The 25,222-nt window shown below is 39.9% G+C and overlaps 1 protein-coding gene across 16 annotated transcripts in view; it reads right to left on the bottom strand.

The window, feature by feature from the left end:
- Tenm2 (teneurin transmembrane protein 2) overlaps positions 1-25,222 on the bottom strand; it is a 1,177,215-nt gene that overhangs the window by 808,273 nt on the left and 343,720 nt on the right. For 13 of the 16 annotated variants that reach the window (XM_074057721.1, XM_074057728.1, XM_074057729.1 and 10 more), the window contains 2 exons: positions 7,601-7,675; positions 3,957-4,232 (listed from right to left, as the gene is read on the bottom strand). In XM_074057721.1, coding sequence (XP_073913822.1) covers positions 3,957-4,232; positions 7,601-7,675 — 351 coding nt within the window. The remainder of the gene's footprint in view (positions 1-3,956; positions 4,233-7,600; positions 7,676-25,222) is intronic. The other 3 variants (XM_074057730.1, XM_074057726.1, XM_074057727.1) reach the window with 1 other exon arrangement.

Genomic DNA, 25,222 nt, shown 5'->3' with positions numbered 1-25,222 from the left:
TAAAATACAAAATAAATTTATGTGATTGTAAAAATAAGAAAGTAAGATGGAAATACAAATCCACCAGTGGGTTTCTTGTATGCGTTTACTATGAAGCACTTGACTGCTACAGTCTTTGGGGAGGTGGATTTGGAGACAAAGCAGGAAGACTTTAAAAACTCACCTCCTATGAAAAATGAATACAACTTGGCTGGTGGTGGCAACCTTCATTGTTTCTGAGTAGAAAAATCCTTCCTTCTCTTGGGTTCATTCCTTAGGTCCCAGTTAACAAGCAGTACACACCTGAGCATGCAGAAGCTCTGCTGAGGACACAGACACACAACAGCCCTTTGCAAGGGGACTAATCATCTCATAGAATCTGCGTCCCACACACACACTTTACACACATCCATTATGTGTGAGAACCAGCTTGTCTGTAATGCATTTTGTGAAATGTAATGGGATTAATCCAACATTTATATTTTCAACCTCAAAGTATATTTTGAGAATTAGAAATTTTCCAACTGACAGCAGAGGAAGAAAAGAACATGGTTCGTATTTACTTTGGGTAGAAACAGAGAGGCGGCAGGCAAAATAAATTTCTTAAAGCTTTTTTTTTTTTTTAAGGCCAAATTTAGTTTTCTGTAATTTTTGGCTTTCTCTCCCCTGGCCAAGCTTTGTCTTTTTTATTTCTTTTCTTTCTAGATCTTCAGTAAAATAACTGAAACTACAATTATGCTGGAAAAAATTCAAGGATTTTTTTAAGTCCCCAAAGTGAAAAAATGACTACCTAATGGAGTCAAGGATACATGGACCGGATTTTTACAGAACATGCTGTTGTACAGCTGTAAGGAGGCAATTTGTTATTCTTGTGGATTAGTGACCACCCCATTTTCTCCACAACTCAAGAAATAGAAAGAGCCTGGAAGAGGACATATTTTAAGTGGGACATTTACTCTCGAAAAAAAGGGGCATAATTCTGATTTAAAGACACTGGAAAAGTTCTTTGTACAGAGGCAGTTGAAATTCACAGCAAAAACTTGGTCTCACTATCCTCAGCTCTCATTGTCATTTCTAACCAAGCCATCATTAGCTTCAAGATAGACTTAAAAAAAAAAAAAACCTGATAGGATTCCCTGAACCTGAGAGTTTTATCTATTTTAAAGCAACCCAGCTGAAGCCAGCACAATGTTAAGTTAGTGGCCATACCAAGAGGGAGGGGGGCAGAACAGTGAGTGGTAAAGGTCTGGCAGCCTCTGCCTTGCCAGGGATGGCTGGATGCACACTTCATCCTCTAGAAGGGGAAGTTGGTTTCTGACATCTGCCTTTGCTCGCTATCTATACACAGCAAAACCACAATCAGAATTTTTAAGGGGAGCTTTCCTATAAACAGTGTGAAAAATCAGTGCACCCCCAAATTTCACCATACAAAAGAAATAAGAACAAAGAGTCTCACAGAAAAGATTCATTTTGTGACCACGCATCCTTAAAATCTAAAATTGAATGGAGGGCTTCTTTCTGAAAGTGTACATTCTTGTGTTTTCCTCTTCAGGAGAGCCATACCTAAAAGGTTATTGATTTGGTTCTGAAGGACACAGTGTTTATTATGGAGGAAGCCATTGCTGGGTACAAGTGTGAGAAATTAATGATGGCTTTGTAAGTGTCCATGCTGTGGTGTGGAACCAGTGGGGCAACTGTCAATCTATATGATAATACATTCCCAAACTTCATAAAATCACTGATGTGAAAAAGCATTGATTTCTTTGTGAGCTAAACAGAATTCGTCAGAGAGACAGAGCCAGAGTTACTGAAGTTAACACCCCAGCCTGCAGAAAAGCTTGTGCCTTATATTTTATTTGCCTAAAGACCTTATGATGTAGCATGTAAAATTTCTTGTTTTTATTTCCAGCCCCTCAAAATGAAAATAGAACATGCACAATGTACATTATTTACATATGTGAAATACTGAATTAATTCTTAAACAGAGGGAAAAAGACGTTCTACCTGTGTATTTTAAAATAACTATCTTTCACCTAGCTTGACCTCTGGACTTGGCCGGGCGCTTGCAGATATATAACTGCACAGCAAATCTATGGTTTTTTTTCTTTATGCTATTCTGACTGCATTATAACTAGTGTTACAGGAAAAAAATCAAGATACTGCCTATAATGACTTCTTTCCTATCAGTAAGCGGGATTTACAGAGATTTCCATAGTGAAAAACTCTTCAAATAATATTGGAACAAAGGGACTATTATTAGTCCCTCAAATAAATGATTAATTATAAAATTTCTCCATCAATAGCAGTACTAGGTATACTCAAGGCAAGCATTGTTTTCTCATATTGCCTCAGTGGAAAGCTCTTCTTGCTGGTTGAGTTCTTAAGAGGTAAGTATAAATAAGTAAAGAGGGTGAAGATTCTATAAGTGTGCATAAGAAACCCTATATAGATGGTTCCCCTTATGGATGTGAGAATGCCAGCTATGGGAGACTTGCTAAAATGCCTTATTTAAAGTGTACTATCAATTCTTGGATTACAAGTGTTTTATTTATTAGGCAATCAGAACTGCTCTGTTTAAATAGTATCTGACATATACTGAAGTTGAAAAAGGACATGGGTAAATGAATTCAATGTGTGCCTTCATGGAAACTTTGAAAAGTAATTTCCTAGCAAATAAGCACCTTAGAGTGTTGAACGCGCCAAGTATTAGAATTTTGTTAAAATTCAAAAGGAGTCAAGTGTAGGTTTTTCCTTGAGAGTACACCTTGATTAGGTCTGCGAGCAGAGGCATAAGTAAGACACAGCCCCTTGTCTCCACTGAAGAACAAATTATTCCAAAATTAAAGATAAATTTAAATGCACCAAAGTGACATCTTATGGAATCTGTGCGACTTACCCAGGAAAGGATGCATTTTCGACACAGTTGCGAGATTAAATGGTACTTAGCGAAGTTTTGCATTCACAGCAGGCTGTCCTCCTGTACTTTTCTTTTTCTTTTTTCAGTAAAAGAAGATCCTTCAAGCTGCTCTAGCAGAAGTTTATAATATTTTATATAAACATTCTTAACCGATCTATTTGTAAACATCTTAATGACGATTCTTTCAGCAAGCAGGAGTCTATTCATAACAAGCTATAGAGTGTTTGAGGTTTTCTCCATAAATCAGCTGTACCTAAGGCAATTCATTTTTTTTCAAATGTATTTAACCAAACACGGTTCTGAGTCGCTAGGAAATCCACAAATAACACCTTATCTCTTTAATGACTTGCTCAGGCTTCCCTACATGTGCTGCTCAGTGATCAGAAGTATTTAATTTTCAAAGTTTCATTAAAACTCAGCTACAATGCTGACGGATAGGCCTTAGTGATTTGTGAAGGAAGGTGTGGGAAACCGTGAACCTACATAGGTGTACCCAGAGAAAAGTGAACATGAACAGGAAGACTTTTTTTGGAGACAAGTCTTTTCCTATGTGTCATTATTAAACTCCACGTGTCCCAAGTTTGATCTTTGGTGCGGATATGAGCTATTGCTGCCTGGAAATGAAAGTCTAAGATAAGGTAGGCTTCTTAAGAGATGGCCACAAAAAAAAAAAAAAGAAATGCAGGTTGCTATTTCCTGGGAAAGGGGAAATCAATAGAAAGACCTGGAAACTTGTGGAGAGAGGACATTCTCTCTCATAGGTCATAGTTTATCAGGCTGCCTCTTTTGCTGTGTAATTTACTTGCTAATAAGACCAACTGACTATACCCGAATACTGTGTTATCCTCAGAATGTGACTTGAAAATTCTCTTCTCATTTCTTGTGTGCTTGAGGGTGGCTAGTTTATTTTCCCCCAGCTCTGACTGGGTAGACAAGGTTGATTTAAAAGAAAATGAATGATTTTTATTATGTCTCTTTATTAAAAAAAAAAAATCAAACAAAATCCCAAGCCCCACATTGCTCAGTGCACAGAACATTCAAAGGTATTTAAATACCTTACCGTTCTCGTCATCTGACTTATTTTCGTTGTCAGAATCAGTCAGGGTAAGGGCTGAGTTTTCACGACTGGACAGGCCGGAGCTGCGCCTGGATTTTATCCCTCTCCCCCACAGTCTGATGGCATGTTCAGGGGACATCCCGCCCTCGGTGTCAGAGTCCGCGTCAGAGCCTGTGCTCAGGGAATAGCCCTGGTGCAGGATGCCCATGTCGGAACAGTAGCCACTTCGATGCGGGGAGGGCTCACAGATGCCCAGTTCCGCAAGGGTGAAGTTAGTCCCTAGAGCGACAGCAACAAAACAGGGATTAAACGGTGTGAAACGCTTTACAAAGTCAAAATGCATTCTTACAGAAAGCAGACAGACATCTTTTCATCCAACAAATATATATCTCACTTGCCATGGTACTCGGAAACAGGCCTTGGGTAAGCGTATACAGCACATTGGGGTGTGTTGGAAACAAACCAACAGAAGTAAACATCAGTCTCAGGCCAGAACACTCAGATTTCACTCCTGGGGTCATCAGGCATCTGACACAGATGTCCAGGGAGTACCGGGTAGCTGAAGAAACCCTGTACTTGTCATAGCTACTACACACCATACACTTACACCTGACTTTTTTATTTTGCAAGTTTTATTTTTCATGAAAAATGTGCATCTTTTGAACATGATATTCTTGGAGTCTTTTTATAGATAAGGAAACTGAGAACCAGAGAATTTAAGTGACTCATCCATGGTCACTCACTTACATGGTAGCAAAACCTAATTCTGATCCCTATGTGATCTGTGTTCGTGTCCTACAATAAATATGAGCAGTGACTAGAAGACCTGGGAGCCAGTCTTAGTATCACCATTGGTGACAATTTCCTCTCCTTTGTGGCAAGTTTCTTAACTCTGTGAGCTCCAGTTTTCTCTTCTATAAATTTTGGGCATTAATCCATCAAGATCATTGTGGCTTTGTGTGGTAACACCAACCTGCTCTTTCTAATGAGTAATGTCATGTGTGTGCAAAGTAGCATCGAAATGCTGAAGAGCTAGTCATTTTGTTTGCAAATGATATCAAAGATTTCACTCTGCTAGGGCAATTTCAAACCACCAATAAGCTTCACCTATGGAAAATGAAGGGGCATGGAGGGATGGCCCCATGGGCTCATGGGAAGCAAAGAGACTAGGCATTTATTGAACACTCATGGTATCACATACAGGCACTGGGCTGGGGATGTAATAGGCTTCATTTATTTCTCACAACAGCCCAGCAGATGCACTGTTGTTACCACCACTGTACAAAGAGGCGTGAAATACCCTGTTCAAAGTCACGCCTGGGCTGGTGACAGATCCAGTACTCATGTCTGGAGCTGCACACCCTAGGCCTGCATTCTTCCTACAATATCAAGCCAAATGCTAGCCTGGCAACATTTCTTTTGGATATTAAATGCTCTATTTCATGTCTTTTTAGTCAGTTTCATAAAAAGATATTTTAAGGTTTCGATGCAAATTGGAATCACACAGAGTGTTCTCCATTTATTGATATATAACCCTGATTTCTTTGGTCTTTCATCAGTTTATGACAATAGAAAGGAAGTGAAATGAATAAATGTACATTCATGTAATGAGTGGAGAAAAATCTTATAAATAACACCAAAGCCAGGAGTTGACCCTGTCTGTGTGCATTTTATTACATTAGGGTCATTCCCAGTCATTCATGTCTTCAAACTTGGCACTCTGTGATACTCCACAAACGTGCCATCACTTTCCACCTTTCTATGGTGCATCAGCAACTACTTATATTAACTCAATATGGCTTTAATTTGTAATAGATTCATGAACTTGTATTCAGAGTTTTCACTTTTCTTTCTTCATTGCACACTGATCTTTCCACAGTCTTATGTGACTGTGCTCCTAAAACGAAACCCAATTCTGTACGTAATTGTCTCTGCAGAGTGAGACTTAGTCATTGGACAGACAACCTGAGCACAGACTCCTGTGGGCTTCTTCTACCTGTGCAGAAAAAGGGGAGGGTTTATCTGCCATTCACATAGTACTGATGGCAGCTGTCTATTTTCTGGGCACAGTGTATCAGGCTAATATGAAATTCTCTGCACCAGTGTGCATCCTTGATATTTAAGCATTTTCTTATAATGGTACATTTTCAATTACTGAAATGCATGTCTCAGTTTCACAGTCTATAAAAAAGAAGGTACTGAGTTCATACATACATGCTAGTAACAGACCTTTCTCTGTGTGGTTGCTCTCCTTATTCTGAAGTAACTGGAGAAAGTTGTTTATACTAATGTTCTCCTATCTCATCTTTGGACACATGAAATATATTGCTTCATCTTTCCTCAATAAATGAAAACAGCCCAAGGTAAAACATGCTTATTTTATTCTATGTGTGCTAATTTTTAAGCATATAATTTCATTTAAAATGGAGTGGGTGTATAAGAAGGCAACTTTCCTTGTATTTTTCCTTCATCTCATTATTGAGTCCAAAGTTTCAAGACCATCTGGGAAAACAGAAAGAGTCATTTGAGGAAAGCATGACTGTTTTCAGGGCATCCAATGTGCTTTGTGATCTGCTTAGTGGTCATGGCCACAAAAGGCCACGGTCATGAGAAGTCATGATTTGGTGTTTCTTCTTTGTTTCCCAAATTTATTCTGATAAGAAATTCTAACTATACTTTTTATGTTACAACAAACTTGAGATAATCATTGATTAAGTAAAAATTATATAAATTTAAAATTATCACAGATAAAAGTGAACTTTAAGGGTCTCAACGACAAGCTTGTAGCTTCCACACCACAAGTGAGCAGCACGGTAAAGAAAATTGCAAGTACTGCATACAAATTCCCAAGGAAAACAGCAAAGGAGTGTGTTCATATTGGCTTACAGAATGGAAGACGTTTTTACTCTTAAAGCAAAAATGTTTCCCCAAAAATTACCTTCTAAACTCATCTTCATCTTCAAATGAGACCACCTCTCCCTCATGACACATTTTCCCCACACTTTTAGCTTCATATATTTATGCTTTTCTAATATAAGAATAAGGAACAAATTCTGAAGCAATTGCTCAAGTTTGTTGGCCTACCATATGAATCTGGTGAGCCACACACATAGTAGAAAGGAAAAAACTGGTCTTTCATGTATTAAATCATCCAACAAATATTTATTATTCTTCGTGCTGTGCTAGACGTTAGGGACTGTATTATAAAAATACAGTCTATGACATTTACAGTCTAATCAGGAAAGAGACATTAATCAAAGAATCACATAAACAAAGTACAATCTATATAGTAATAAATATTACATAGGAAAAGGACAGGGAGCCATGAAAGGTCACCTGCAGTCCAAACCTTCATACCCTTACAACTTGCCCCCTAAATGTTCATCTGGTATGGGGTGAATGCTTGGAAAAACTGGAATTTTGCACCATTGAAAAATGGAAGGAGGCTATTATGCCTCCTCCTCTTTCCTGTGACTATACCCAGGTATTTCATTCTTCTGTATGAATTGACTTCAAACAATTGCTTTTTTTTCAGGTAGATCATCTTAAAACATGAAACCCCATGTTATACACTTCTGCTCAGAATATAAAAAAAAAAACTAGGGGGGGAATTTTTATACTATGTCAACTTATTGCTTTGCACTTACTTTGCTCATTGATGGATGACTGATTTTGCTCTAATTCATCTTGTATAATTATGTCTTTATTAAGCTCCATGGCAGCTTTGAATGGAAGAGAGAGACCAGTCATTGTGTGATTCTCCAAGCTAAAATTTCTAGTGGAAAGCAGTCAATAATTTATTCCTTCTTTATTATCTTGTAGAAAGAAGAGGCACAATATCTCAGTATCCATAAAACACATGTTTACCCTTGATCTTTCTCCAGCTTTCCTGATACTATTGATTAAAGTGGATTACAAGATGTGCCAGATTCATTTATTTCACACATATAGTTTATGCCTGTTGACAGTAAGTTGCCCAGTGTAACCCCATATTGTAATACAAGGCTAGAGTCAATATTTCTGCAGATCTCATAAAATCTATGATATTTCTATCAAGCAATTTTAGTAAAAGTTGAAGGTATTGGGAAAAAATGTTAAGGTCTAAAAGCTGTTAGGTGACCAGGATAGGGGAACACGAGTCTTTCAAAATTACTCTCTGGATAAGACTCAGATTTTAACTTGTCCTTTCTTTGTGCAATCTCAGTGTATATCCAGATTCTTTTCACAACTTTTTAGAAACAAATTTTGCAGTAGAAATGAAGAGTTGTCCTTTGACCTGCTAATTCTAATTGGGCACACAAAGTCCAAGGAAATATATGTTTGTGCATAGTGATCATGGTTTTATTTTCTGTATTTTTTTTTACCAACTTCTCACACTTTGAAATAACCTTTAACTAGGAGAAGCACATATGCAGCTAAGTCAGAATTATCAGGTCATGGTAATACCAAGGTATACAAATAGCACTGAAAATGTCAGCATTTGAACAGATTTTCTGCTAAGAGGGCAAGAAGATAAAAGTGAACTGTATAATGGGTGGAGTGCAGCACAAGAAAGCCCTTGTTATCTCCATGTTACTATCTGAGTTCCCTAAATGTAAGAGAAGACATTTTATATGAGAAGTGAAAGCTGTTATAACATCGAAATAGTCACTAATGACCTCTTACAAAAATTAATCCTCTTCCATCCTTGCCCAAATACAAGTATCACTTCTCTTATCCACTACCTCATCAACATGAATGTCATCAATGACTTCCTGGGAGCAGAGAGGAACATAATGCCAGAGGGTGGAACAACGTGGACTTTCATAAAGTATACAAAAGTGATGCCCCCCCGAAAAAAACCCCAACAACATGAGATCATAAGCAGGGCTATAGAATCAAAACTCAGAGCAGTTAACAAGTGAAAATTGAAACACAATATTCACACGAGGTTGGGGACTTCAGAAGAGGTACTGACTACTTTCTGGTTCTAGACCTAGATGATAATATCTGCTTCTCTTTAGTCTTCCAAGAAGTACAACTGAAACCTCTGGACATTGTGTATAAAACCACATGCTGTGGTTTGGATAAGAGGTGCCCCCCCCAAAAAAAGCTCATGTATTGAAGGTTTGGTTCCTAGTTGGTGGAGCTACTAAGAGGCAATTATAAAGGCCTAACTTCATCAAAGGGTCAAGCCACTGACGTGGTCATAGCTGCACAGGCCGTTATGGGGTACAGCCTAGTTAGAAGAAGTGGGTCACTTGGAGCTCTGCTTCTGGCTGACAGGAGGTGAGCACCTGCACCATGTCCTTCTTCCATGTTGTTCTGCCTCACCACACACCCAGGAACAATGGTGTCAGCCAACCATGGACAGAAATACTTGAAACAATAAGCCAACATAAACCTTTCCCCCATTAAGTTGGTTTTCTCAAGTGTGTCACAACAATGGAGCACTGATAAACACCACGTGACATTCTCAAAGGGAGACAGAAGACAGACCTATTAGGGTTCTGGGACTTGAACTAGGTTTCATTTCACCTCATGTATCCCAGACCTGGTGGTGGAGAAACTAGCAAACTGTAAAAATGGGTAAAAGCAGACAACTCTCTCCCCCAATTACGGCTATTGTAGCCTCCACGAGCACTCCGGGGTAAAATCAAAGATGGCCAGGTGATGACACAGAACAGCCATCTTCCTCCAGTGGTAATAAGTCTTTCCTGACCCAGGCTAGCATCAGAGGAGGCTGAATATGAAAGCTCATTTCACCACTATGGCCAGAAGAGGCCTTGTGGGGGGATAAAGGGGGCTTCCCTCTCCTTTTCCACCAGGTTGGTATTTGCAGAGGCCTTGTGGGGGCTGAAAGTTCAACTCTACCCAGCCCCAAGAAAGCATCCCTCCCCTGCCCACCTTCACTAGTGCCCTGTCCAAGTAGACTAGGAGGGGCACTGGACTTCCACCTGTCAGTCAAGTCAGTGTCCCATTTTCCACATTGGCTTCATGTCAGAGAAGCTCTGTTAAAAGATAAGGCTTAAATATGGTCCAAGTTTTCTAACATAACATAAACGTCACTTCTCATAGCAAGAATCTCAACTTGAATGAGCAACAATAATTATTTAAATTAAAGGTTAAGAAGAAGACCCCAGGAAAATTAATGAATCCATCAAATGTATATTTTTTGGTTAAAAATTGTTTCTCTATGATCATGATACAAAATGCAAGCCTAAAGTGGAGGCACACGATTTTGCCAAAAAATATGTTTTGCCAAAAATTGTCATTGTCTATCTTTCTGAAACCATACTGTATAGTTGTAGTAATAAATAGAATCAAACTAAAATATACTCTTAATTATCAATTTTATGTTTTCTCCTTCTTTCCCGTCCTTCTTCCCTCCCTCCCTTCCTTCCTTCCTTTCTTTTTTCTTACATAGCCTTGATATGTAACCAAGGCTGGCCTCAGTCTTGAGATCTTCCTTCCTCAGCCTCCCCAGTGATGAGATTATAGGTGTGTGTAGTTTTAATTTTTTTAAATAAAGATTTAATGAATTATTTTTGCTGTTTAATATGAAATATTGATTCTTTTAAGCATTTATTCCTCTTTTTTGGATGGACATTTTCTAGGATCATTTATCCTAAAACAAAGAGAATCTCTTGTTAACAAACACGGGTCACATTTCTTGAGCAAATGTTACAGTTGACATTTTAAAGTCAGGAATAAATATGGATTCAAAAATTTTGCAGACGTTTGAGAAAAACAGAGAGCACAATGTTGCAGTTCTTTTTAATCAGAGTAACTGAAGTAATTCGGCCCAAAGTCTTCGCTTTTGCCAAATAGAATTTAATCAAGAAAAGCAGGGCAATTACAAGTGATAACATAAAATTTTTATTTCTTTTTGATTAATCGAAATGTGGAACCAAACTGTTACTTTATATTTAAAATAAATACCTTAAGTTTAAATGTTTAAGTGATTGTAGGTATGTGTGAGCTGCACAGAATAATCAGTCCTTTACCAGCATTATCTGAAACAGTGTTTTCATATAAATAAAACAACTGTACATTTGTATACACAGTGCTCCCAACTTTCAAAGCCATTGCAGAAACTGCTGTGAATTCTAATGTCTCATGCGTGCAAGTACTAAAATTCCTCACATGAACTCCTAATGCCGTTCTAAAGTTCATCTGCTTTTACATATTCAGATATTTTCCCAAATGTTGACAAAACGTCACCAAAAATCCCACAGCTTAAAACTACAGAGTAGTTGTACATGCATTACTATTTAAAAAAATGTAAGCCAAATATTTATATTTGAAAAATACGCATAATATATCACAATTTTCTTGTATGTGGAAAAAAAAGTACCTCAACTGGTAATAGTTTCACATTTCTAAACTTTTAGCTGGATTATTTTAATTCATACGAATGTCCAACGTGCCAAAACATTTCCAGTTTGTGAGAGGACATATTGTAGTGTAAGTCAATCCATCCCAAATCAACTGAAGACCAAAATGGCCAGAAGCAGGAGAGCTTCCAAGATCCTGGCTTCCCCGTGAGCTGCGCAGCTCTCAAAGGGAAAGGTGATGTGGCATTCTGCTGTGAAGTGGTGGCATTTTCATGCTCCAATCTGAACCAAGCCCAATTTGGAAAACCCCAAAGCAGCTGCAACAAAAGGTCTTGCTGAATGAGTGGCTATTCACAAATAGAAAGGAAATGGCCAGGACCATAGCTATCCAGACACTGTTCTGCTGATGGAAATACAAGATTGAAAATCAATTCCTGTATCAAAACTATACCAATCAGTTATCCTACGTGTGAGCCTTACAGAAGCACACGTTCATCTAGCCACAGGAGATGCTGACTCTCCAATTTTTATTAATCAAAGAATTTAAGAAAAGGACAGCCATGAGTTAGCTGTCATAGTCTGGCTGTTCGTTTGGGAATGGTCCTAGATTACTCACATTCCCTGAGCATTGCACAATGTGCAAACACAGCCCTAAATGTTTTTAGTAGTTTTCCAATTAGTTAGGACAGCAGACCTATAAAATGGCCAGTATATATCACCTAGGGTTAGGAAAGAAGGAGTTAGAATGTCTGTTTAAAAAAAATACTTGTCAACTGTAATGGTCTTAGAATTAATTACTTCTGCTGAGTGTCTGATTACTCATTATACAATAGACATAAAATCCCACCTTCCTTCATAGGGCTGCACTGAATTAGACAAAGCAGGTGAAATCCTTGGGACAATTCCCGCCACAATCAAGGGGGACCACATGTCACTCCTGTGATCATAAGCTTAGAGACAAAGGTTCTATTTCTTGATTATAGGATTACTAACACTGTGACATGTTTTGAAGCAATAAATTTTTGTAGGAATGTCTCCATTCGATGGGTTGGCACAAAGCAATCTGTGCATTCTGAGTTTAAAAAAAATGTTGACTAGATTTGTAGGATGTTGTTTTTGTGCCCATTCTCATATTTATTTGTGGTGTCTTCTTTTGACTGGATTGGTTCTAGCAATGAGTTTTTTTTTCTCTTTCAGTTAAACAAAATTCTGTTTTTCAGGTTCTTTCTATTGTTTATATGTGTTCAGTTTGTTAATTTATATTCTAATGTGCACAAGTAATCCCTTTCTTTGAGTCCATTTAATTATTGTGTTCTCTGCCCTGAAATGAGGACACTGTGGTATTTCATGTTAAACATGCTTTTTATCTACGAACATCTCAGACAGTTCAGTTCTATACATTGCTACTAATTTTCTGTTTGTCCTTTCAACTATTGAAAAATTCATATTGGAATTTCCTACAATGAGGGGTGTTTTCCTACAGTTTGGACTCAAGATGAAAACTCAATAAATACAGTCCCAGCTACTCAGAGGAAAGAGGTTAGGAGGATCAGAGTTCGAGGTCAGACTGGACAAAAAGTTAGCAAGATCCCATTTCAGCAAAAATGCTGGGTGAGGTGGTACACATCTGTAATCCCAGCAAATGGGAGTTGCAAGTAGGAGAATTATGGTATGAGGCTGAATGCAAGACCCTGAGGCAAGAATGCAAGACCCTGTCTGAACAATAACTAAAGCAAAAAGTGCTTAGGTACAGCTCAAGTGATAGAGCATCAGCTTAGTAAGTGCAAGGCCTTGAGTGCAACCCCAGCACTGTCCGAAATAAAAGTGAAAGCAATAAATATTAGCTGCTATTATTGCTGAAACTACAAAATGGTGGCCCATGAAATGAGACTCCACCATGCAATGAAATGTGGTCTCTACTCAAGTTGCACGTATTTCAATATATTTAATGTCGTTCCACTAAATCACATAATATCCTAGAGTAACACAAAGAACCTTTGCTATCAGCAGAGGACCTTCCAACATTACACAAAACTTCTACAAAGTCAATGTCATTTGTATTCTCAGCCCTCATCCAGGTCCCTGTCTCCCTCACGCCCGTGATGTTTTGAAAACATTGTGACTTCTCATCAGTGAGGGATCAGTCACGATCTCAAGAATTAATGAACTCATCTACAACCTGACGTCTGGTGAGATGGGTGGATCTGTCTACCATCAAGTGAATGTATGTAGAGTGGATCCTCTACCTCTGTATCTAATCAGACTCTATATTGTGATTACAAATATTTTAGGGAAAATGCTAATGCAATGCTTTTGTTTGTTAAACAATTCCTTTAAACCAACTGCTTCATCACCACCTACCGTGAGGGTTTAGACACTTGCCTGAAACTACGATAAGCATCTAATCATCAAGCTTACTGATGACGACTGTTAGCATCCCGTAAATGAGGAAAGAATATAACTGAAACTGAGTCAAGAATTCTTCTTCCCTTCCTTCCCCACCTTGCTTCCTGTGTTACAAACACATGTCGTAGGTTACGAATACATGCAAAGTCTTGATTACATTTAGCATCTGGCAGCTGTTGACTTATAGAGAGTTGTTGAGTCATACTAAGCCAAAGTCCAAAAAGGAATTTAAGAATCAAAGGCAGAAACTGGCTAAGTGGAATTAAAAAAAAAAAAAAGTCATGTCATCACAGCTAAACTACCACACCGGCAGCACGGCTGTGTCTGTGGAGTGAGTGATGCTGTCACTAATCGGTTTCAACCATGCCAGAGACTAATTCTCCACCAAAATCATCATCCCAATGTGGCCAGAACCATAAACCAAATGCCCCGAGAGTCATTCCTATCAACACATGACAGATACATTCACCTCCAACAGAGTCAACACCTTTGGGAGAGAGGCCACAAAGGATGACGGCTGTGATCCAATACCTCATATACAATGTAGGAAATGCTACAATGCAGCTTATTATTTTGTACAGTTAATTTATGCTTATTAAAACCAAAACAAAAGCAGAAAACAAGGCCTTTACCCTGCTTAAAACTGGCACCAAAGATACACGAGTTAAAGTAATTTTAGTTTTAGATGACTTATCACAGTAGTCTTTTGGAAGAAACAAGTCTCCTGAAAAAGTGGCAAAAAGAATGGTAAATCTTTAATGCAGATCCCCCTTTGCCACAAAATTGCAATTTTGTGACTAGAGAATTATTACATAAAATAGCCTGGGTCATTCTTAATAAGAGTAGATCTCAGATTGTAAACGTTGAGTAACAAAAGCACAATAAGGAAAAATAAAGTGTGTGACATGTCATTCATAGATTCATGTACGTAGCAGAAATCTGTAACAAATTCTTCATAACAATTATTTCTGGCAATGGAGGGAGAAGAATGCAATCAGGGAGAAAAGGGATTTTGCAGAAATTTGACCCAATGCTAACACTTGCTAGTTACATGCGATGAGTATGGTTTACTTTCTTCTCTGTACTTTGACTTCAAGTTTTAAAAATTAAATCCATTTTTAAATTTTAAAAGTAAAATCATGGGATCACTTATCTCCCTATGTGATTATTTTTTTTTCCTATCATGTCACACCCCTGGGCATTTTCTGTTGAGATAGTGAGTGACTCTACCCAGGAATACCTCTGTCTGCATGTCTTTTAAAGTTCCAGCCAGTCTAGAATAACGCTGTACAGCAAAGGTGCATGTGACAAATTCATTGTGACTGACACATTGCCTGGAAATCCAGGCAGCATCCCCCTCAGACAGTGTGGTTAAGAATAGAAGCCAGTCTCCCCAAATTTGAGATCTTACTCTATCACTTATGGCTTGCTCATACACAATTTAATGAACCCTTACTTCCAGTCTTCAGTTTGCTTTTCTATAACAAAGCTAGTAAGCTCATAAGGCTGTAGGAATAAAAGTTACCCTGTGCCCATGGTGCACTGCACAGTGTGGTCAGAACATGGCAGGGTCTAAAAATGTTCCAGGAAAGAATGCCAAGTAGGAGTTGTGGTAGAAAGAGCAGCACAACCTCGATGGACTCTCACTCCTCTCCCAAGGTGCACGACTTTCTCCTTACCCCTCGGGGTAATGAGGGTTAGCCTCATAGATAAGACAGATAACCTAAAAGAATATGTCTGTGGGGCTAGGAGAACAGAGTCAAGAGTCTGTTGGTGGGTGCCTGCCCTCATTCACTGGATCAGTACCTGCCAGGGCCAGGTACTAAGCTGAGGGCTTGAGATGGATCAGCAAACAGAAATGGCCCAGGTCTCTCACTGGTTACAGAGCTTCTGTTTTCACTGGAGTTGACAGACAATGAGAACTAACAAAGTAGAAAAGTTAGGGTGTAGTAACTTAAAAGATGATACGTGTGTGAAAGCAAAGAGGAGCGCGGGACTGCCTGAGAATATTTTGAAGAATGTGATTCAGGACAGCTCAGTGAGAGGGTACATTTTAGCCAAGACTTGAAGAAGTGGAGGCAGCCATGTTTTCCCAGTGCCCATCAGGACCGAGAGGAAGACTGCCTGGCGAGTTCTAAAAGCAGTAAGGAGGGCTTTGTGACTGGTATGACCTCATGAGAAGGCATCAGAGTTAATAGGTCTGGGTTCTGTAGTGCTTAAGGGGCTGATTTTAAAACTTTGGTTTTGAGCTGGGCACAGTAGACCAGGCTGTAATGATCTCTGGAAGCAGAGATCAGGAGGATCACAGTTCAAGGACAGTGGAGGGAAAAAGCTAGTGAGACCCTATCTCAACAAATAAGCTCAGTGTGTTGGTGCACACCTATCATTCCAGCTATGTGGAAGGTCTTAGGTAGAAGGACCCTTAGTCAAAAATGTAAGGTCCTATTCAAAATATAAATAACATAAAGGAGGACCAGAGGTGTGGCTCAAGTGGTAGAACACATGCCTGCTACAAAACAACAAAAATCCCTCGGTTTTTACTCCAAGTGAAAGAGAAAACCATTGCATGGTTAACTGTGTTGTTCTGGGCAGAAGAATGACAGCATCTCATCTACATTTAAAAAGGACTGCTCCAAGACAATCATGGTGGAGCATAGCTGTAATCCAGGCACCCAGGAGGCAGAGGCAAGAGGATCTTGAGCCCAGGCAAAGTGAGGGAGAACCTATCTCAAAAACAAAATAGAAACTGAAGCCTGGAGGTGTGGCTCAAGTGGTAGACGCTTCTGTAGCTGGATTGATGCTCTGGATTCAATCTCCACTATGGCAAAAAGAAGGGGGAGGGATTGCTCTGATTATTAGGGACATGGAGGCAAGAACAGGCAATATAGAACACATCCATCAAACACAATTATGACCTATCTGGATGGAGATGCTGGAGTTGTGGGCAGTAGTGGTCTATACTGGGGAGGTGGTGTGAGGTATGGCAGAATGTCAGGAAACAGAAATAACAGGGACAGTCTTGGAATAAACACTAAAAGGAAGGGGATTCCACTAATGAGATGGTGAAAGCTACAAGAGAAGCATGTGTGTGTGTGTGTGGGGGGGTGCTGGTGTGTGCCCATCGTGTGTGTGGAGAAGGCTGGGATCCACAGTCATGCTGAGTTTGAATCGTGTCATTATCCATAGTCGACGTACAAGTGGAGGTGCTAATCAGGCAGCTGAACATATTAGAGAGAGGTAGATTTCATCATGATAAGAAGGGACTAGGTGGAAAGGAGAAAAATAAGCATGAGCCAATTCAGCTTTCAGTACAGATACATGTGGAAGGGTCTCAAGGAAATTCCCTGTATAGCTATAAACAGAAAAATGAGACCTGTTGAAACTATCCCAGGAATGGGGAAGGGTGGACAAAGGAGAGTGATGGAGGGGTGAATTCAACTATGATATATTGTAAGAACTTTGGTAAATGTCACAATGTTCCACCAATATAACAATAAAAAATTCTATAAATGAAAAAAAAAAAAAAGAGCTATAGATTTCAGAGCAGGAGCAGATGGTTAGCCCATAAGAGAGGTCATGATCACCAGGCTGGAGTCACTGTGGACAGAAAACACAGCAAGGACCGAGCTCTGCGATCTTGGCTGTACCTCCTGAGCATTCAGCACATCTAAGTTAAGAGCTTGGAGCAGAAAGGAGGATGAAAAAGCCACTAGTGGCATAGGAAGAAAGCCACAAGTGCAAGGTAGAAAAGAAGCTAAGGGAACAAAGTATCAAAGAGAAGAGAGATGAACTATTTCCCAGTTATTGATAGATCATTCAGATGAGACCCAAGAATTGACAATGACCATGGAGCAGCATAGTAATCACTGATGACCTTAGCAAAGAACAATTACCTGGAGGGACACAGGTGACAGTCTGACTGCACAGTGTTTATGAGAGAAAATGGGGGAGGAGACACAGAAGCAATGAAGCAGATAAATTTTCTGAAATTTGCTGCAAAGACTAGACACTTGTGGCAGCAGCTGGCGGAAGATGTAGGTGACTAGAAGGTTGGTTGGTGTGTCACTAGGAATGAAAAAATGGTTCATCTCGGAGAGACAGGTGGGAGGACTCCTGGATTGACCTTCAGGAGACCTGTGGGACTGTGTACAAGGGGACAGCAGTGGTAACTGCTTATCCACAGGAAGAGCCAGGTGCTGGCAAGGTGTGGATGGAAGATGCAAATTGGCAATTTGCTCTGACTGAAGTTACAAAGGAGAGTCTACAGGGTTAGGACGCAGCAGGGGAAATGAACTTGACACCGAGAAGACTGAGAGGATGCAAAGACCAGACAGTTCAACACAACTGCAGAGCAGAATTACGAACTGGGTGCGATTTCAGAAAGCTGCAGACACTTCCGGGAACACCCAACATTCACTAAGACTGCCTTGACTCATATGGAAAACATTAAGTTCTGGGGAGTATACTCAGCTTTAACAAAAATAAGACAATATTAAATGCAATGTAGAAACCTGTTCTTCGTAAGGATGGCTCTGACCTTAGGAGGAAAATCAGAGCACTCAGGTGGCACATGCACCTTACTGTTCCTTAAGTGAAAGTTGCGACTATGATTTTGGAATCCACAGTAAATGGTTAGTATTATGTCACTCACTTCTACTAGTTTTCAGCAGATTACGGTTCTATCTTTAAGACAAGGGGCCGTTATCTCAAATCATTGAAATTCACATTTTCAGACCTACCAGTGAGGGCAGCAACATGAAAATGTCACTTACCACAGGCTTCCCTCCCAAAGAAACCAAGCCACTGGCACAAGAAGAGTAGAAGTAAAGGACCCATGGTACGTCTAGGTGCCCACATGGTAGGTTATAGAGAATGTTTCATATATAATATTTTATAGCATTTTAGTTATAAATATAATTTTAATTTGTTTTAGTGCTAAGAGCAAATCTAGTGCCTTGTATATGCATGGCAAGCGCTATGCTATGGAGCTCTTCCCCAGCCCTACTTTTTCTTCTTTTTTGGTATGACTGGGATTTTGAACTCAGAGCTTCATGTTTGCAAAGCAGTCGGTTGAGTCACACCTGCGGTTTATTTTGTTCTGGTTCTTTTGGAGATAGGATCTCATGAACTATTTACCCAGGCTGGCTTTGAACTCCAATCTTTATGCTCTCAGCCTCCCATGAAGCTAGGATTATAGGAGTGTGCTACAGGTATCTGGCTCCTGGCCCTAATTTTAGGAGTTTTTAATGAGGAAAGGGCTGACAAAGGAAATGTGGCTAGGGCCCACACAAGTTACACCCATCCTATTTCTGCCAAGAAATCCTCATCCTTCTGGAAGGCCAAAACAACCAGGAATCACACCATAAACTTTCTCAAAGGATTTTAAAAGATATTTGGATTGCCTTCTAATATTGTACTCATCCTAAAATGTAAAAATCACATATTTCTCTATTTAAAAAAAAACCAAATGCCCTGGCCACTTGGCCCTTACTGAGGTGCAAGGTGGTGCCAGGTCTCTGTCATCAAGTGCTCTGGTGAGGCATGCCTGGGCAAATACCATTCTCCTTCTTCTAACTAGAAGGACGACTGTTCAGTCACTACAGAGAGCTTCCTCGGCCCTTCCTCATTTCCCAAAATATTTCCCAGAATCCAGTGATGCAGCATCGCCTTCTATTTGGTATTCAGAGCGAACATTTATCAAACATGTTTTTTCAAAGCCTTAGGACTTCACAGCCTCACCAAAGTGGCAGGGTTTCTCTCCCCTGAGCAGAGTCACCAGGAGGCTACCTGGGCTGTCCAGAGTCACAGAGTGCCATTCTGACAGAGCTGAGAACTGAGGCACACCACCCTGCCGTTTCTTTTTGTTTAAATCACAGGTCACTTCTGCTAGTTTGCTTCTTTCCTAAAAATGCCAACTTTCCCTAGTAAAACTGCTACCTGTCCTGAATGATGGGCAATTAAATGCACAGTGACAATGTTCTTGGTGGAGATATTTCTCCTTGCTGAGGTCTTCCAAGTGCTTTTCAAGAAGCATGCATACTGTCTGGCACTTTTTTCGTCTGAGGAGCAACATTTCCTGTATTAAGGTAACTCTGCCTTCAAAGGGACAATGGTTTTGTTTTCTCTTTCACAACACATGATCAAAACACCAGGGAAATTGCTGTGCCTGGCCCAAGTCACATATTCCTATGTCACAAGGGGTTAGGAGCCTCATTAATTCTTGCACTCTCATTTCAGGTTGGTTAGGGATCAACAACAGATTATTATTTCAAACACTTATTTCTTGCTTCAATTTCCTCTCTCTGAGAATTGCCTCTTGTGTGCCGTGTGCTCAATCTCCATTCCGATAAGAAAATCAAAATAGGTCTTTCAGAACACCTATCCGTCAGCATTATCGGGAACACTCCCCACAAAGGCTTCGGTTGACTTTCCTGAGGATCTGGCAGGTTTTTGCTTCTTTGTTCTTAAGTCCCCCAAGGATAAGTGCCTTTGTGCTGCACATGCAGCCCCAGGGCCACCCACTGCTCGTGTTTGTAACTGATTAGTTCAACTCCTTTCTTTGAAGAGACACAAAGGTGTGTTAAGAATCAACGAGGGTCACTGGGTGGCAAAGATGTGTTCCTGATTTGGGGGATCTCGTAGGTTAATAAGTGATGTAACATATAAATATATAATTGTAACATCTTATCTTACTGTTGATAAATCTATTTTCTAGTCTACCTATATCGGCAGGAGTAAGAGGAGAAGGTATAAGTAGGGGTCCTTTAGGAAACCTGATTCCAGATAACAAGCATGTAAATTCAGAGAAGTCACTTAGTCCCTAAATCTTTAGGTACTTCTGAAAATAAAAGAATGGAATAGGCAGAGTTGGACCATCCATTTATTCATTCAATAAATATTTATGGTATAATTTTTACTGATTATGTGGTTATAAATGATGGGTTTTCAACATACTATGTACAAAATCTCACATAATCCTCCAGTCAGAATTATAAGGAAAGCATGAGGATCCAAAGAAAAATAACATCCCCCAAAGCCACATAGGAGGAGGTAGAAAACCTCCGTTCAAACATTTCTCTCTCTCTCTCTCTCTCTTTCTTTCTCTCTCTTTAACTTCAAAGCCTGCCCACTGTCTCACAAGCCCTGTTCTTTCTCGTTGGGTATAAAGACTTTAAATTTCTATGATTATTTATTTCTTGAGAGAGACAAGGCTTATGGCCACATCTCCCTGTTGGGATCCTGGCAGGTGGGGTGGGGCCTGGGAGGGGCTGAAGGAAGGCTCTTAAAAAAACCCACAGATAAGGAAAAAGCAGCAATGAGACCCTGTTACTAAATGGCTCATGGACTCAACTTTATTTCCTCCCAACTGTCAAATTCATGAAATAATTGACAGATTATTAAAGTGAATCAGACTTACTACCTCCCTCCTTCCTTCCTTCCTCCTTTCCTCCCTCCTCCCTCCCGCCCTCTCTTCCTTTCTCCTTCCCTCCCTCCCGCCCTCTCTTCCTTCCTTCTTTCCTTCTTTTCTTCCTTCCTCCTTTACTCCCTCCCTTCCTTCTCCTCTCTTCCTTTTTCTCTCCCTTCCTTCACCTCCCTCCCCCTCCCTCCCTTCCTCCCTTCCTTCCTCCTTCCCTTCCTTCCTTCTTCTCTCTCTCCCTCCTTTCCTTCCTCTCTCCCCTTCTGCTCCCCGCTCCCCCATCTTCCTCCTCCCCCCCTCAACGGGATTCCACCCAAGGCTTGCACAGCCTAGGAGAGTCCTCTCCACTGAGATACATCCGCAGCCCTAGGCTTACTTCTTTAAGCTTTTTTTTTTTGCTATCAGTAAATGAGAAAAGACATGGATTCAATGTGAAGAAGATTGCTGAGCATCCCTTGGTCTTGGTGACTGGCGTACAGTATTTAACTTAACTCACTACCCCACACCAGGTCCTCCCAGGGAGCTCTGGTGCTCCCCACCATTGCAAACCCAGGGTGTACTGCAGAAGGTGCTCAATAAATATTCATTGAGTTTATTAAAGACACATAAATAACTTAAAAGCAGAAGGTGCCCGTTCTGTTCATCAAGAATGCAAACTTGGCTAAACGTTCCTTGTTCTTTGTCTTCCCCATCTTTTCCTTCTACGTGCTTTCTTAATCCTACCATAAACTCCAGCTTCTAATACAGATAAAAATATAAAGCAGCCTTTCTTGAGTGGTTTCCACATCACAGCAGTAGCAGCTACCAACCGGTTCTGAGAATGATGTCTTCACAAAGCCAATCACAGCAAACAAACAACAAAACACCTTACACCATTCCCTGCCATCGTGTGGTCACTCCCAGGGACCAAAGCCTTGGCCGATAGGAAGAGCACACGCAGATGTGTCTCTATTTGTCTGCGTGCTGCTAGCTTTTATTTCAACCAAGAAATCATCTGCCCCCACTTTCTTGCACATGATAGAGCCAAGTTTCCCGTGTGACACCGGTTTCAAAATGTGCAGCACTATTTATCTGTTTTTTCTAGTCCATATAAAGACATGGCTCCAGGACCTCAAATAACAAAAAGTTTCTTTATGTATTTAGTTTTGCATGGTACTCGCTGATGAGCCAAGGCTGCGTAGCAAGCGTTTCACAGATTAGACTCACGAGTTTGGTTTCAGGCAAGCCTCCCTCATGTTTCTGTGCATTGGCTGATAAACACTTCAAAGTAAACTGCTCATAAATATGAAATGAGAGCGCTTTGAGATACAAATCTCTTTATTCCCTTCTGAAGTGGGGTTTGATTGACATAATGAGTCATAGATCCTGTCCAGGGACACACTGCCTTTTCCCCTTTTTCTCTGGAGACCCGGAGACTTTAAAGAAATCCACTTCAGAACTTGGTGATAGACAGCTTACTTGAAAAAATAATAAAGTTGAATCCTATATTAAATAACTTATTATTTTGCATTAATGCTGACTTTGACAACCATATGTCAAAGTTTGACTACACATCCTCACAAAGACATTATTATAGCTACAACTCTAAGAAGACTGCCAAAAAATAAAAATCATACCATCACCTTCTTCTCCTATGTATTACGGCTATGTAGATGCTTTGTCTGCTAAGAGGAAAGTCACTAAATCAATTAATTCAGAGCAAGAGCCCCAAATCCTGTAAGCTAAAAGGCTGTAAGGAGTCACAACAACAACAGGGGAGTAGTTATTGTGGAAAGCTCATTTTAAAAATAAAGATTTCTAAAAAGGAAAGGATAAGACACAACTTTCTCTGAAAAATAGGTTCAAGAAGAATGGAAAGTAGAGATGACATTTATTTTTCCTTACAAGACTTTAATAAGTATCTGCTTGCCTAAAAAAATAGAAAATTTTCAAAGGGGTCACACAAATTTTCCATGAAATCACATTTTGTAAATACGAGTGACTTATAGAAGCCAGGCAGGCCACATAAAGACCCGAGTGTGCCAGTGTGGAGGCCAATATGGAGTAGAGGGCTGTGTTGAAAAACGGAAGAGACTCCAAGTTCCTTCTGAAAAAGTCACGGTTATCCAGTGTCAGTAGATTTCTGCCATTGGAGAAGGTGGAACCTGTGTTGCCAGATTTTGTGATTTTTTTTTTTTTTTTGAGAACATCCTGAAATGTAGATTTAATATATTTATGTGTTTACTAATGATGGCAAAAATGGGTAAAGAAAAAAGTACAGTTCAGATAAGGCAGAACTTTGAGTTCTGCAGTCTTCAGTGTCTGCTCTGGTCTTTCTGCAGTGATTATTCAAGCAACTTTTTATTAAGAAATCAAAGAAAGGAATAAAGACTTTAAGTCAGAATGTTGACTACAAAACAGTCTACTGCACTGAGCTGAGCATCCTTCTCCAGGACCCCTGGTGGGATGCTGCTGCAGACCTGCAGGCAGTGAGAGGGGTCTGATTGTAGCTGTTTCTCCAGGACCCCTCCACCCATAGCACTTTCGCTTTTTTAGTTGAAATAATGATCATGGGCCAGAAACTGTTTTTTGTTTTTGTTTTTTTTTTTTTTTGAGATAGTATCTTGCTATAGATAGCTGTTTGGTCTCAAACTTGTGATCCAATCCTCTTGCTTCAGGCTACCAAGTACTGGCAGGAAACTTTGAAAAACAGAGCCAACTGCTACCATTTTGAAAACAAATAATTAAGAGCTTATTTAAAAGTAAGGAAACCACCATACTAGGTGGCACACACCTGTAATCCCAGCACTCAGGAGGCTGAGGAAGGAGGATCTCCAGTTTGAGGCCAGTCTGGGATACATGGTGAGATCCTGTCTCAAAAAAAAATCAATGATTTTTTGGCCAGGTTGGTTCAAGACTCCGTTCTCTTTTAAGTCAGACCACCTGAAGTGGTAGATTGTCTAGAGACTTAGCTTCAGTATCTCCCCAAATTAGTGTTTCCCCCTTCCATAGCATAGAACCACTACTGCAAAATGGCAACCAAGCCAGGAACTAACCTTTGCTGTTTCCACTGTGTCTAGGTGAGGCCACATGTTTGTTTCTTGCCAACTAATTTGTGTAAAAGTGAAGTGATGCATGTCATTTAAAATGACAGAGAGCTCAAAAACAAAAGAAGGTTTTCCATGTTCTATTTCCCTCATGATGTGGGACATAGTGCAGTCACACCTTCCAAACAGTGGGTCACAGAGGAGGAAGCCCTGTTCCCAGAGTCACCACCTGGAGGAAAGGCACCTGGCCATTTGAATTATTGATTTTAAATTTCACAAAAATAAGAAATTGCTGGGTGCCAGTGACTCACAACTGTAATCTTAACTACTCTGAAGGCAGAGATCAGGAGGATCACAGATTGAGATCAACTCAGGCAAAACGTTCATGAGAGCACATCTCAGCTAAAAAAGCTGGAATTGGTGGTTTGCACCAGCCATCCCAGCTACTGCAGAAAGTAGAAATAGGAAGTTCATGGTCCAAGAAAGAAGTGAGATCCTATCTTCAAAAATAACAAAAGCAAACAGGGCTGATGGCGTGACTCAAGTGCTAGAGCACCTGCCTAGCAAGTGCAAGACCCTAAGTTCAAACTCTACTACCACCAGAAAAAAAAAAATATAAGTAATTTGTTTTTTTTTTAATGATCAAAGCTTTATATACATGGATTTCTTTGTTTCATCATCTAAATTTATCCAAAATATTGCAGTTAATATGGAATTGCTTGAAGATGTGTTTTATGGGAGACCACACAATCATCCAAAAGACACACAGAAATCTTATTGTGAGCTTGCTGACATCTGCCTGCCATTTATCTACACCCATGTGTACTGAGTAATGAGAATCAGAGAAATTATGTGACTCATGGAAGGACATGAAAACGGTCAGTAGGAAAAAAGCAAAGACTCAAACGTCAGATTTCTGTAATTCAGAAAAGTTCTGGGCTGAGGATGTAGCTCAGTAGTAGAGAGTTTGTTTAGCTCACACAAGAGTTCTGTCTGCAGCACCACACCAATAAAAAAATCAGTGTAAAGGTCTTACTGCCCAGTTCTACCATTTGCTGTAGTGTCAAGAGTTGGCAACTGAATGTTCATTAAAATTCTTATGAT

Source organism: Castor canadensis, chromosome 16 (assembly GCF_047511655.1).
Source record: "Castor canadensis chromosome 16, mCasCan1.hap1v2, whole genome shotgun sequence".
NCBI classification, from domain to species: domain Eukaryota; kingdom Metazoa; phylum Chordata; class Mammalia; order Rodentia; family Castoridae; genus Castor; species Castor canadensis.
Note: the sequence above shows the minus strand (reverse complement) of the source record. Positions and strands in the feature narration are given on the sequence as shown.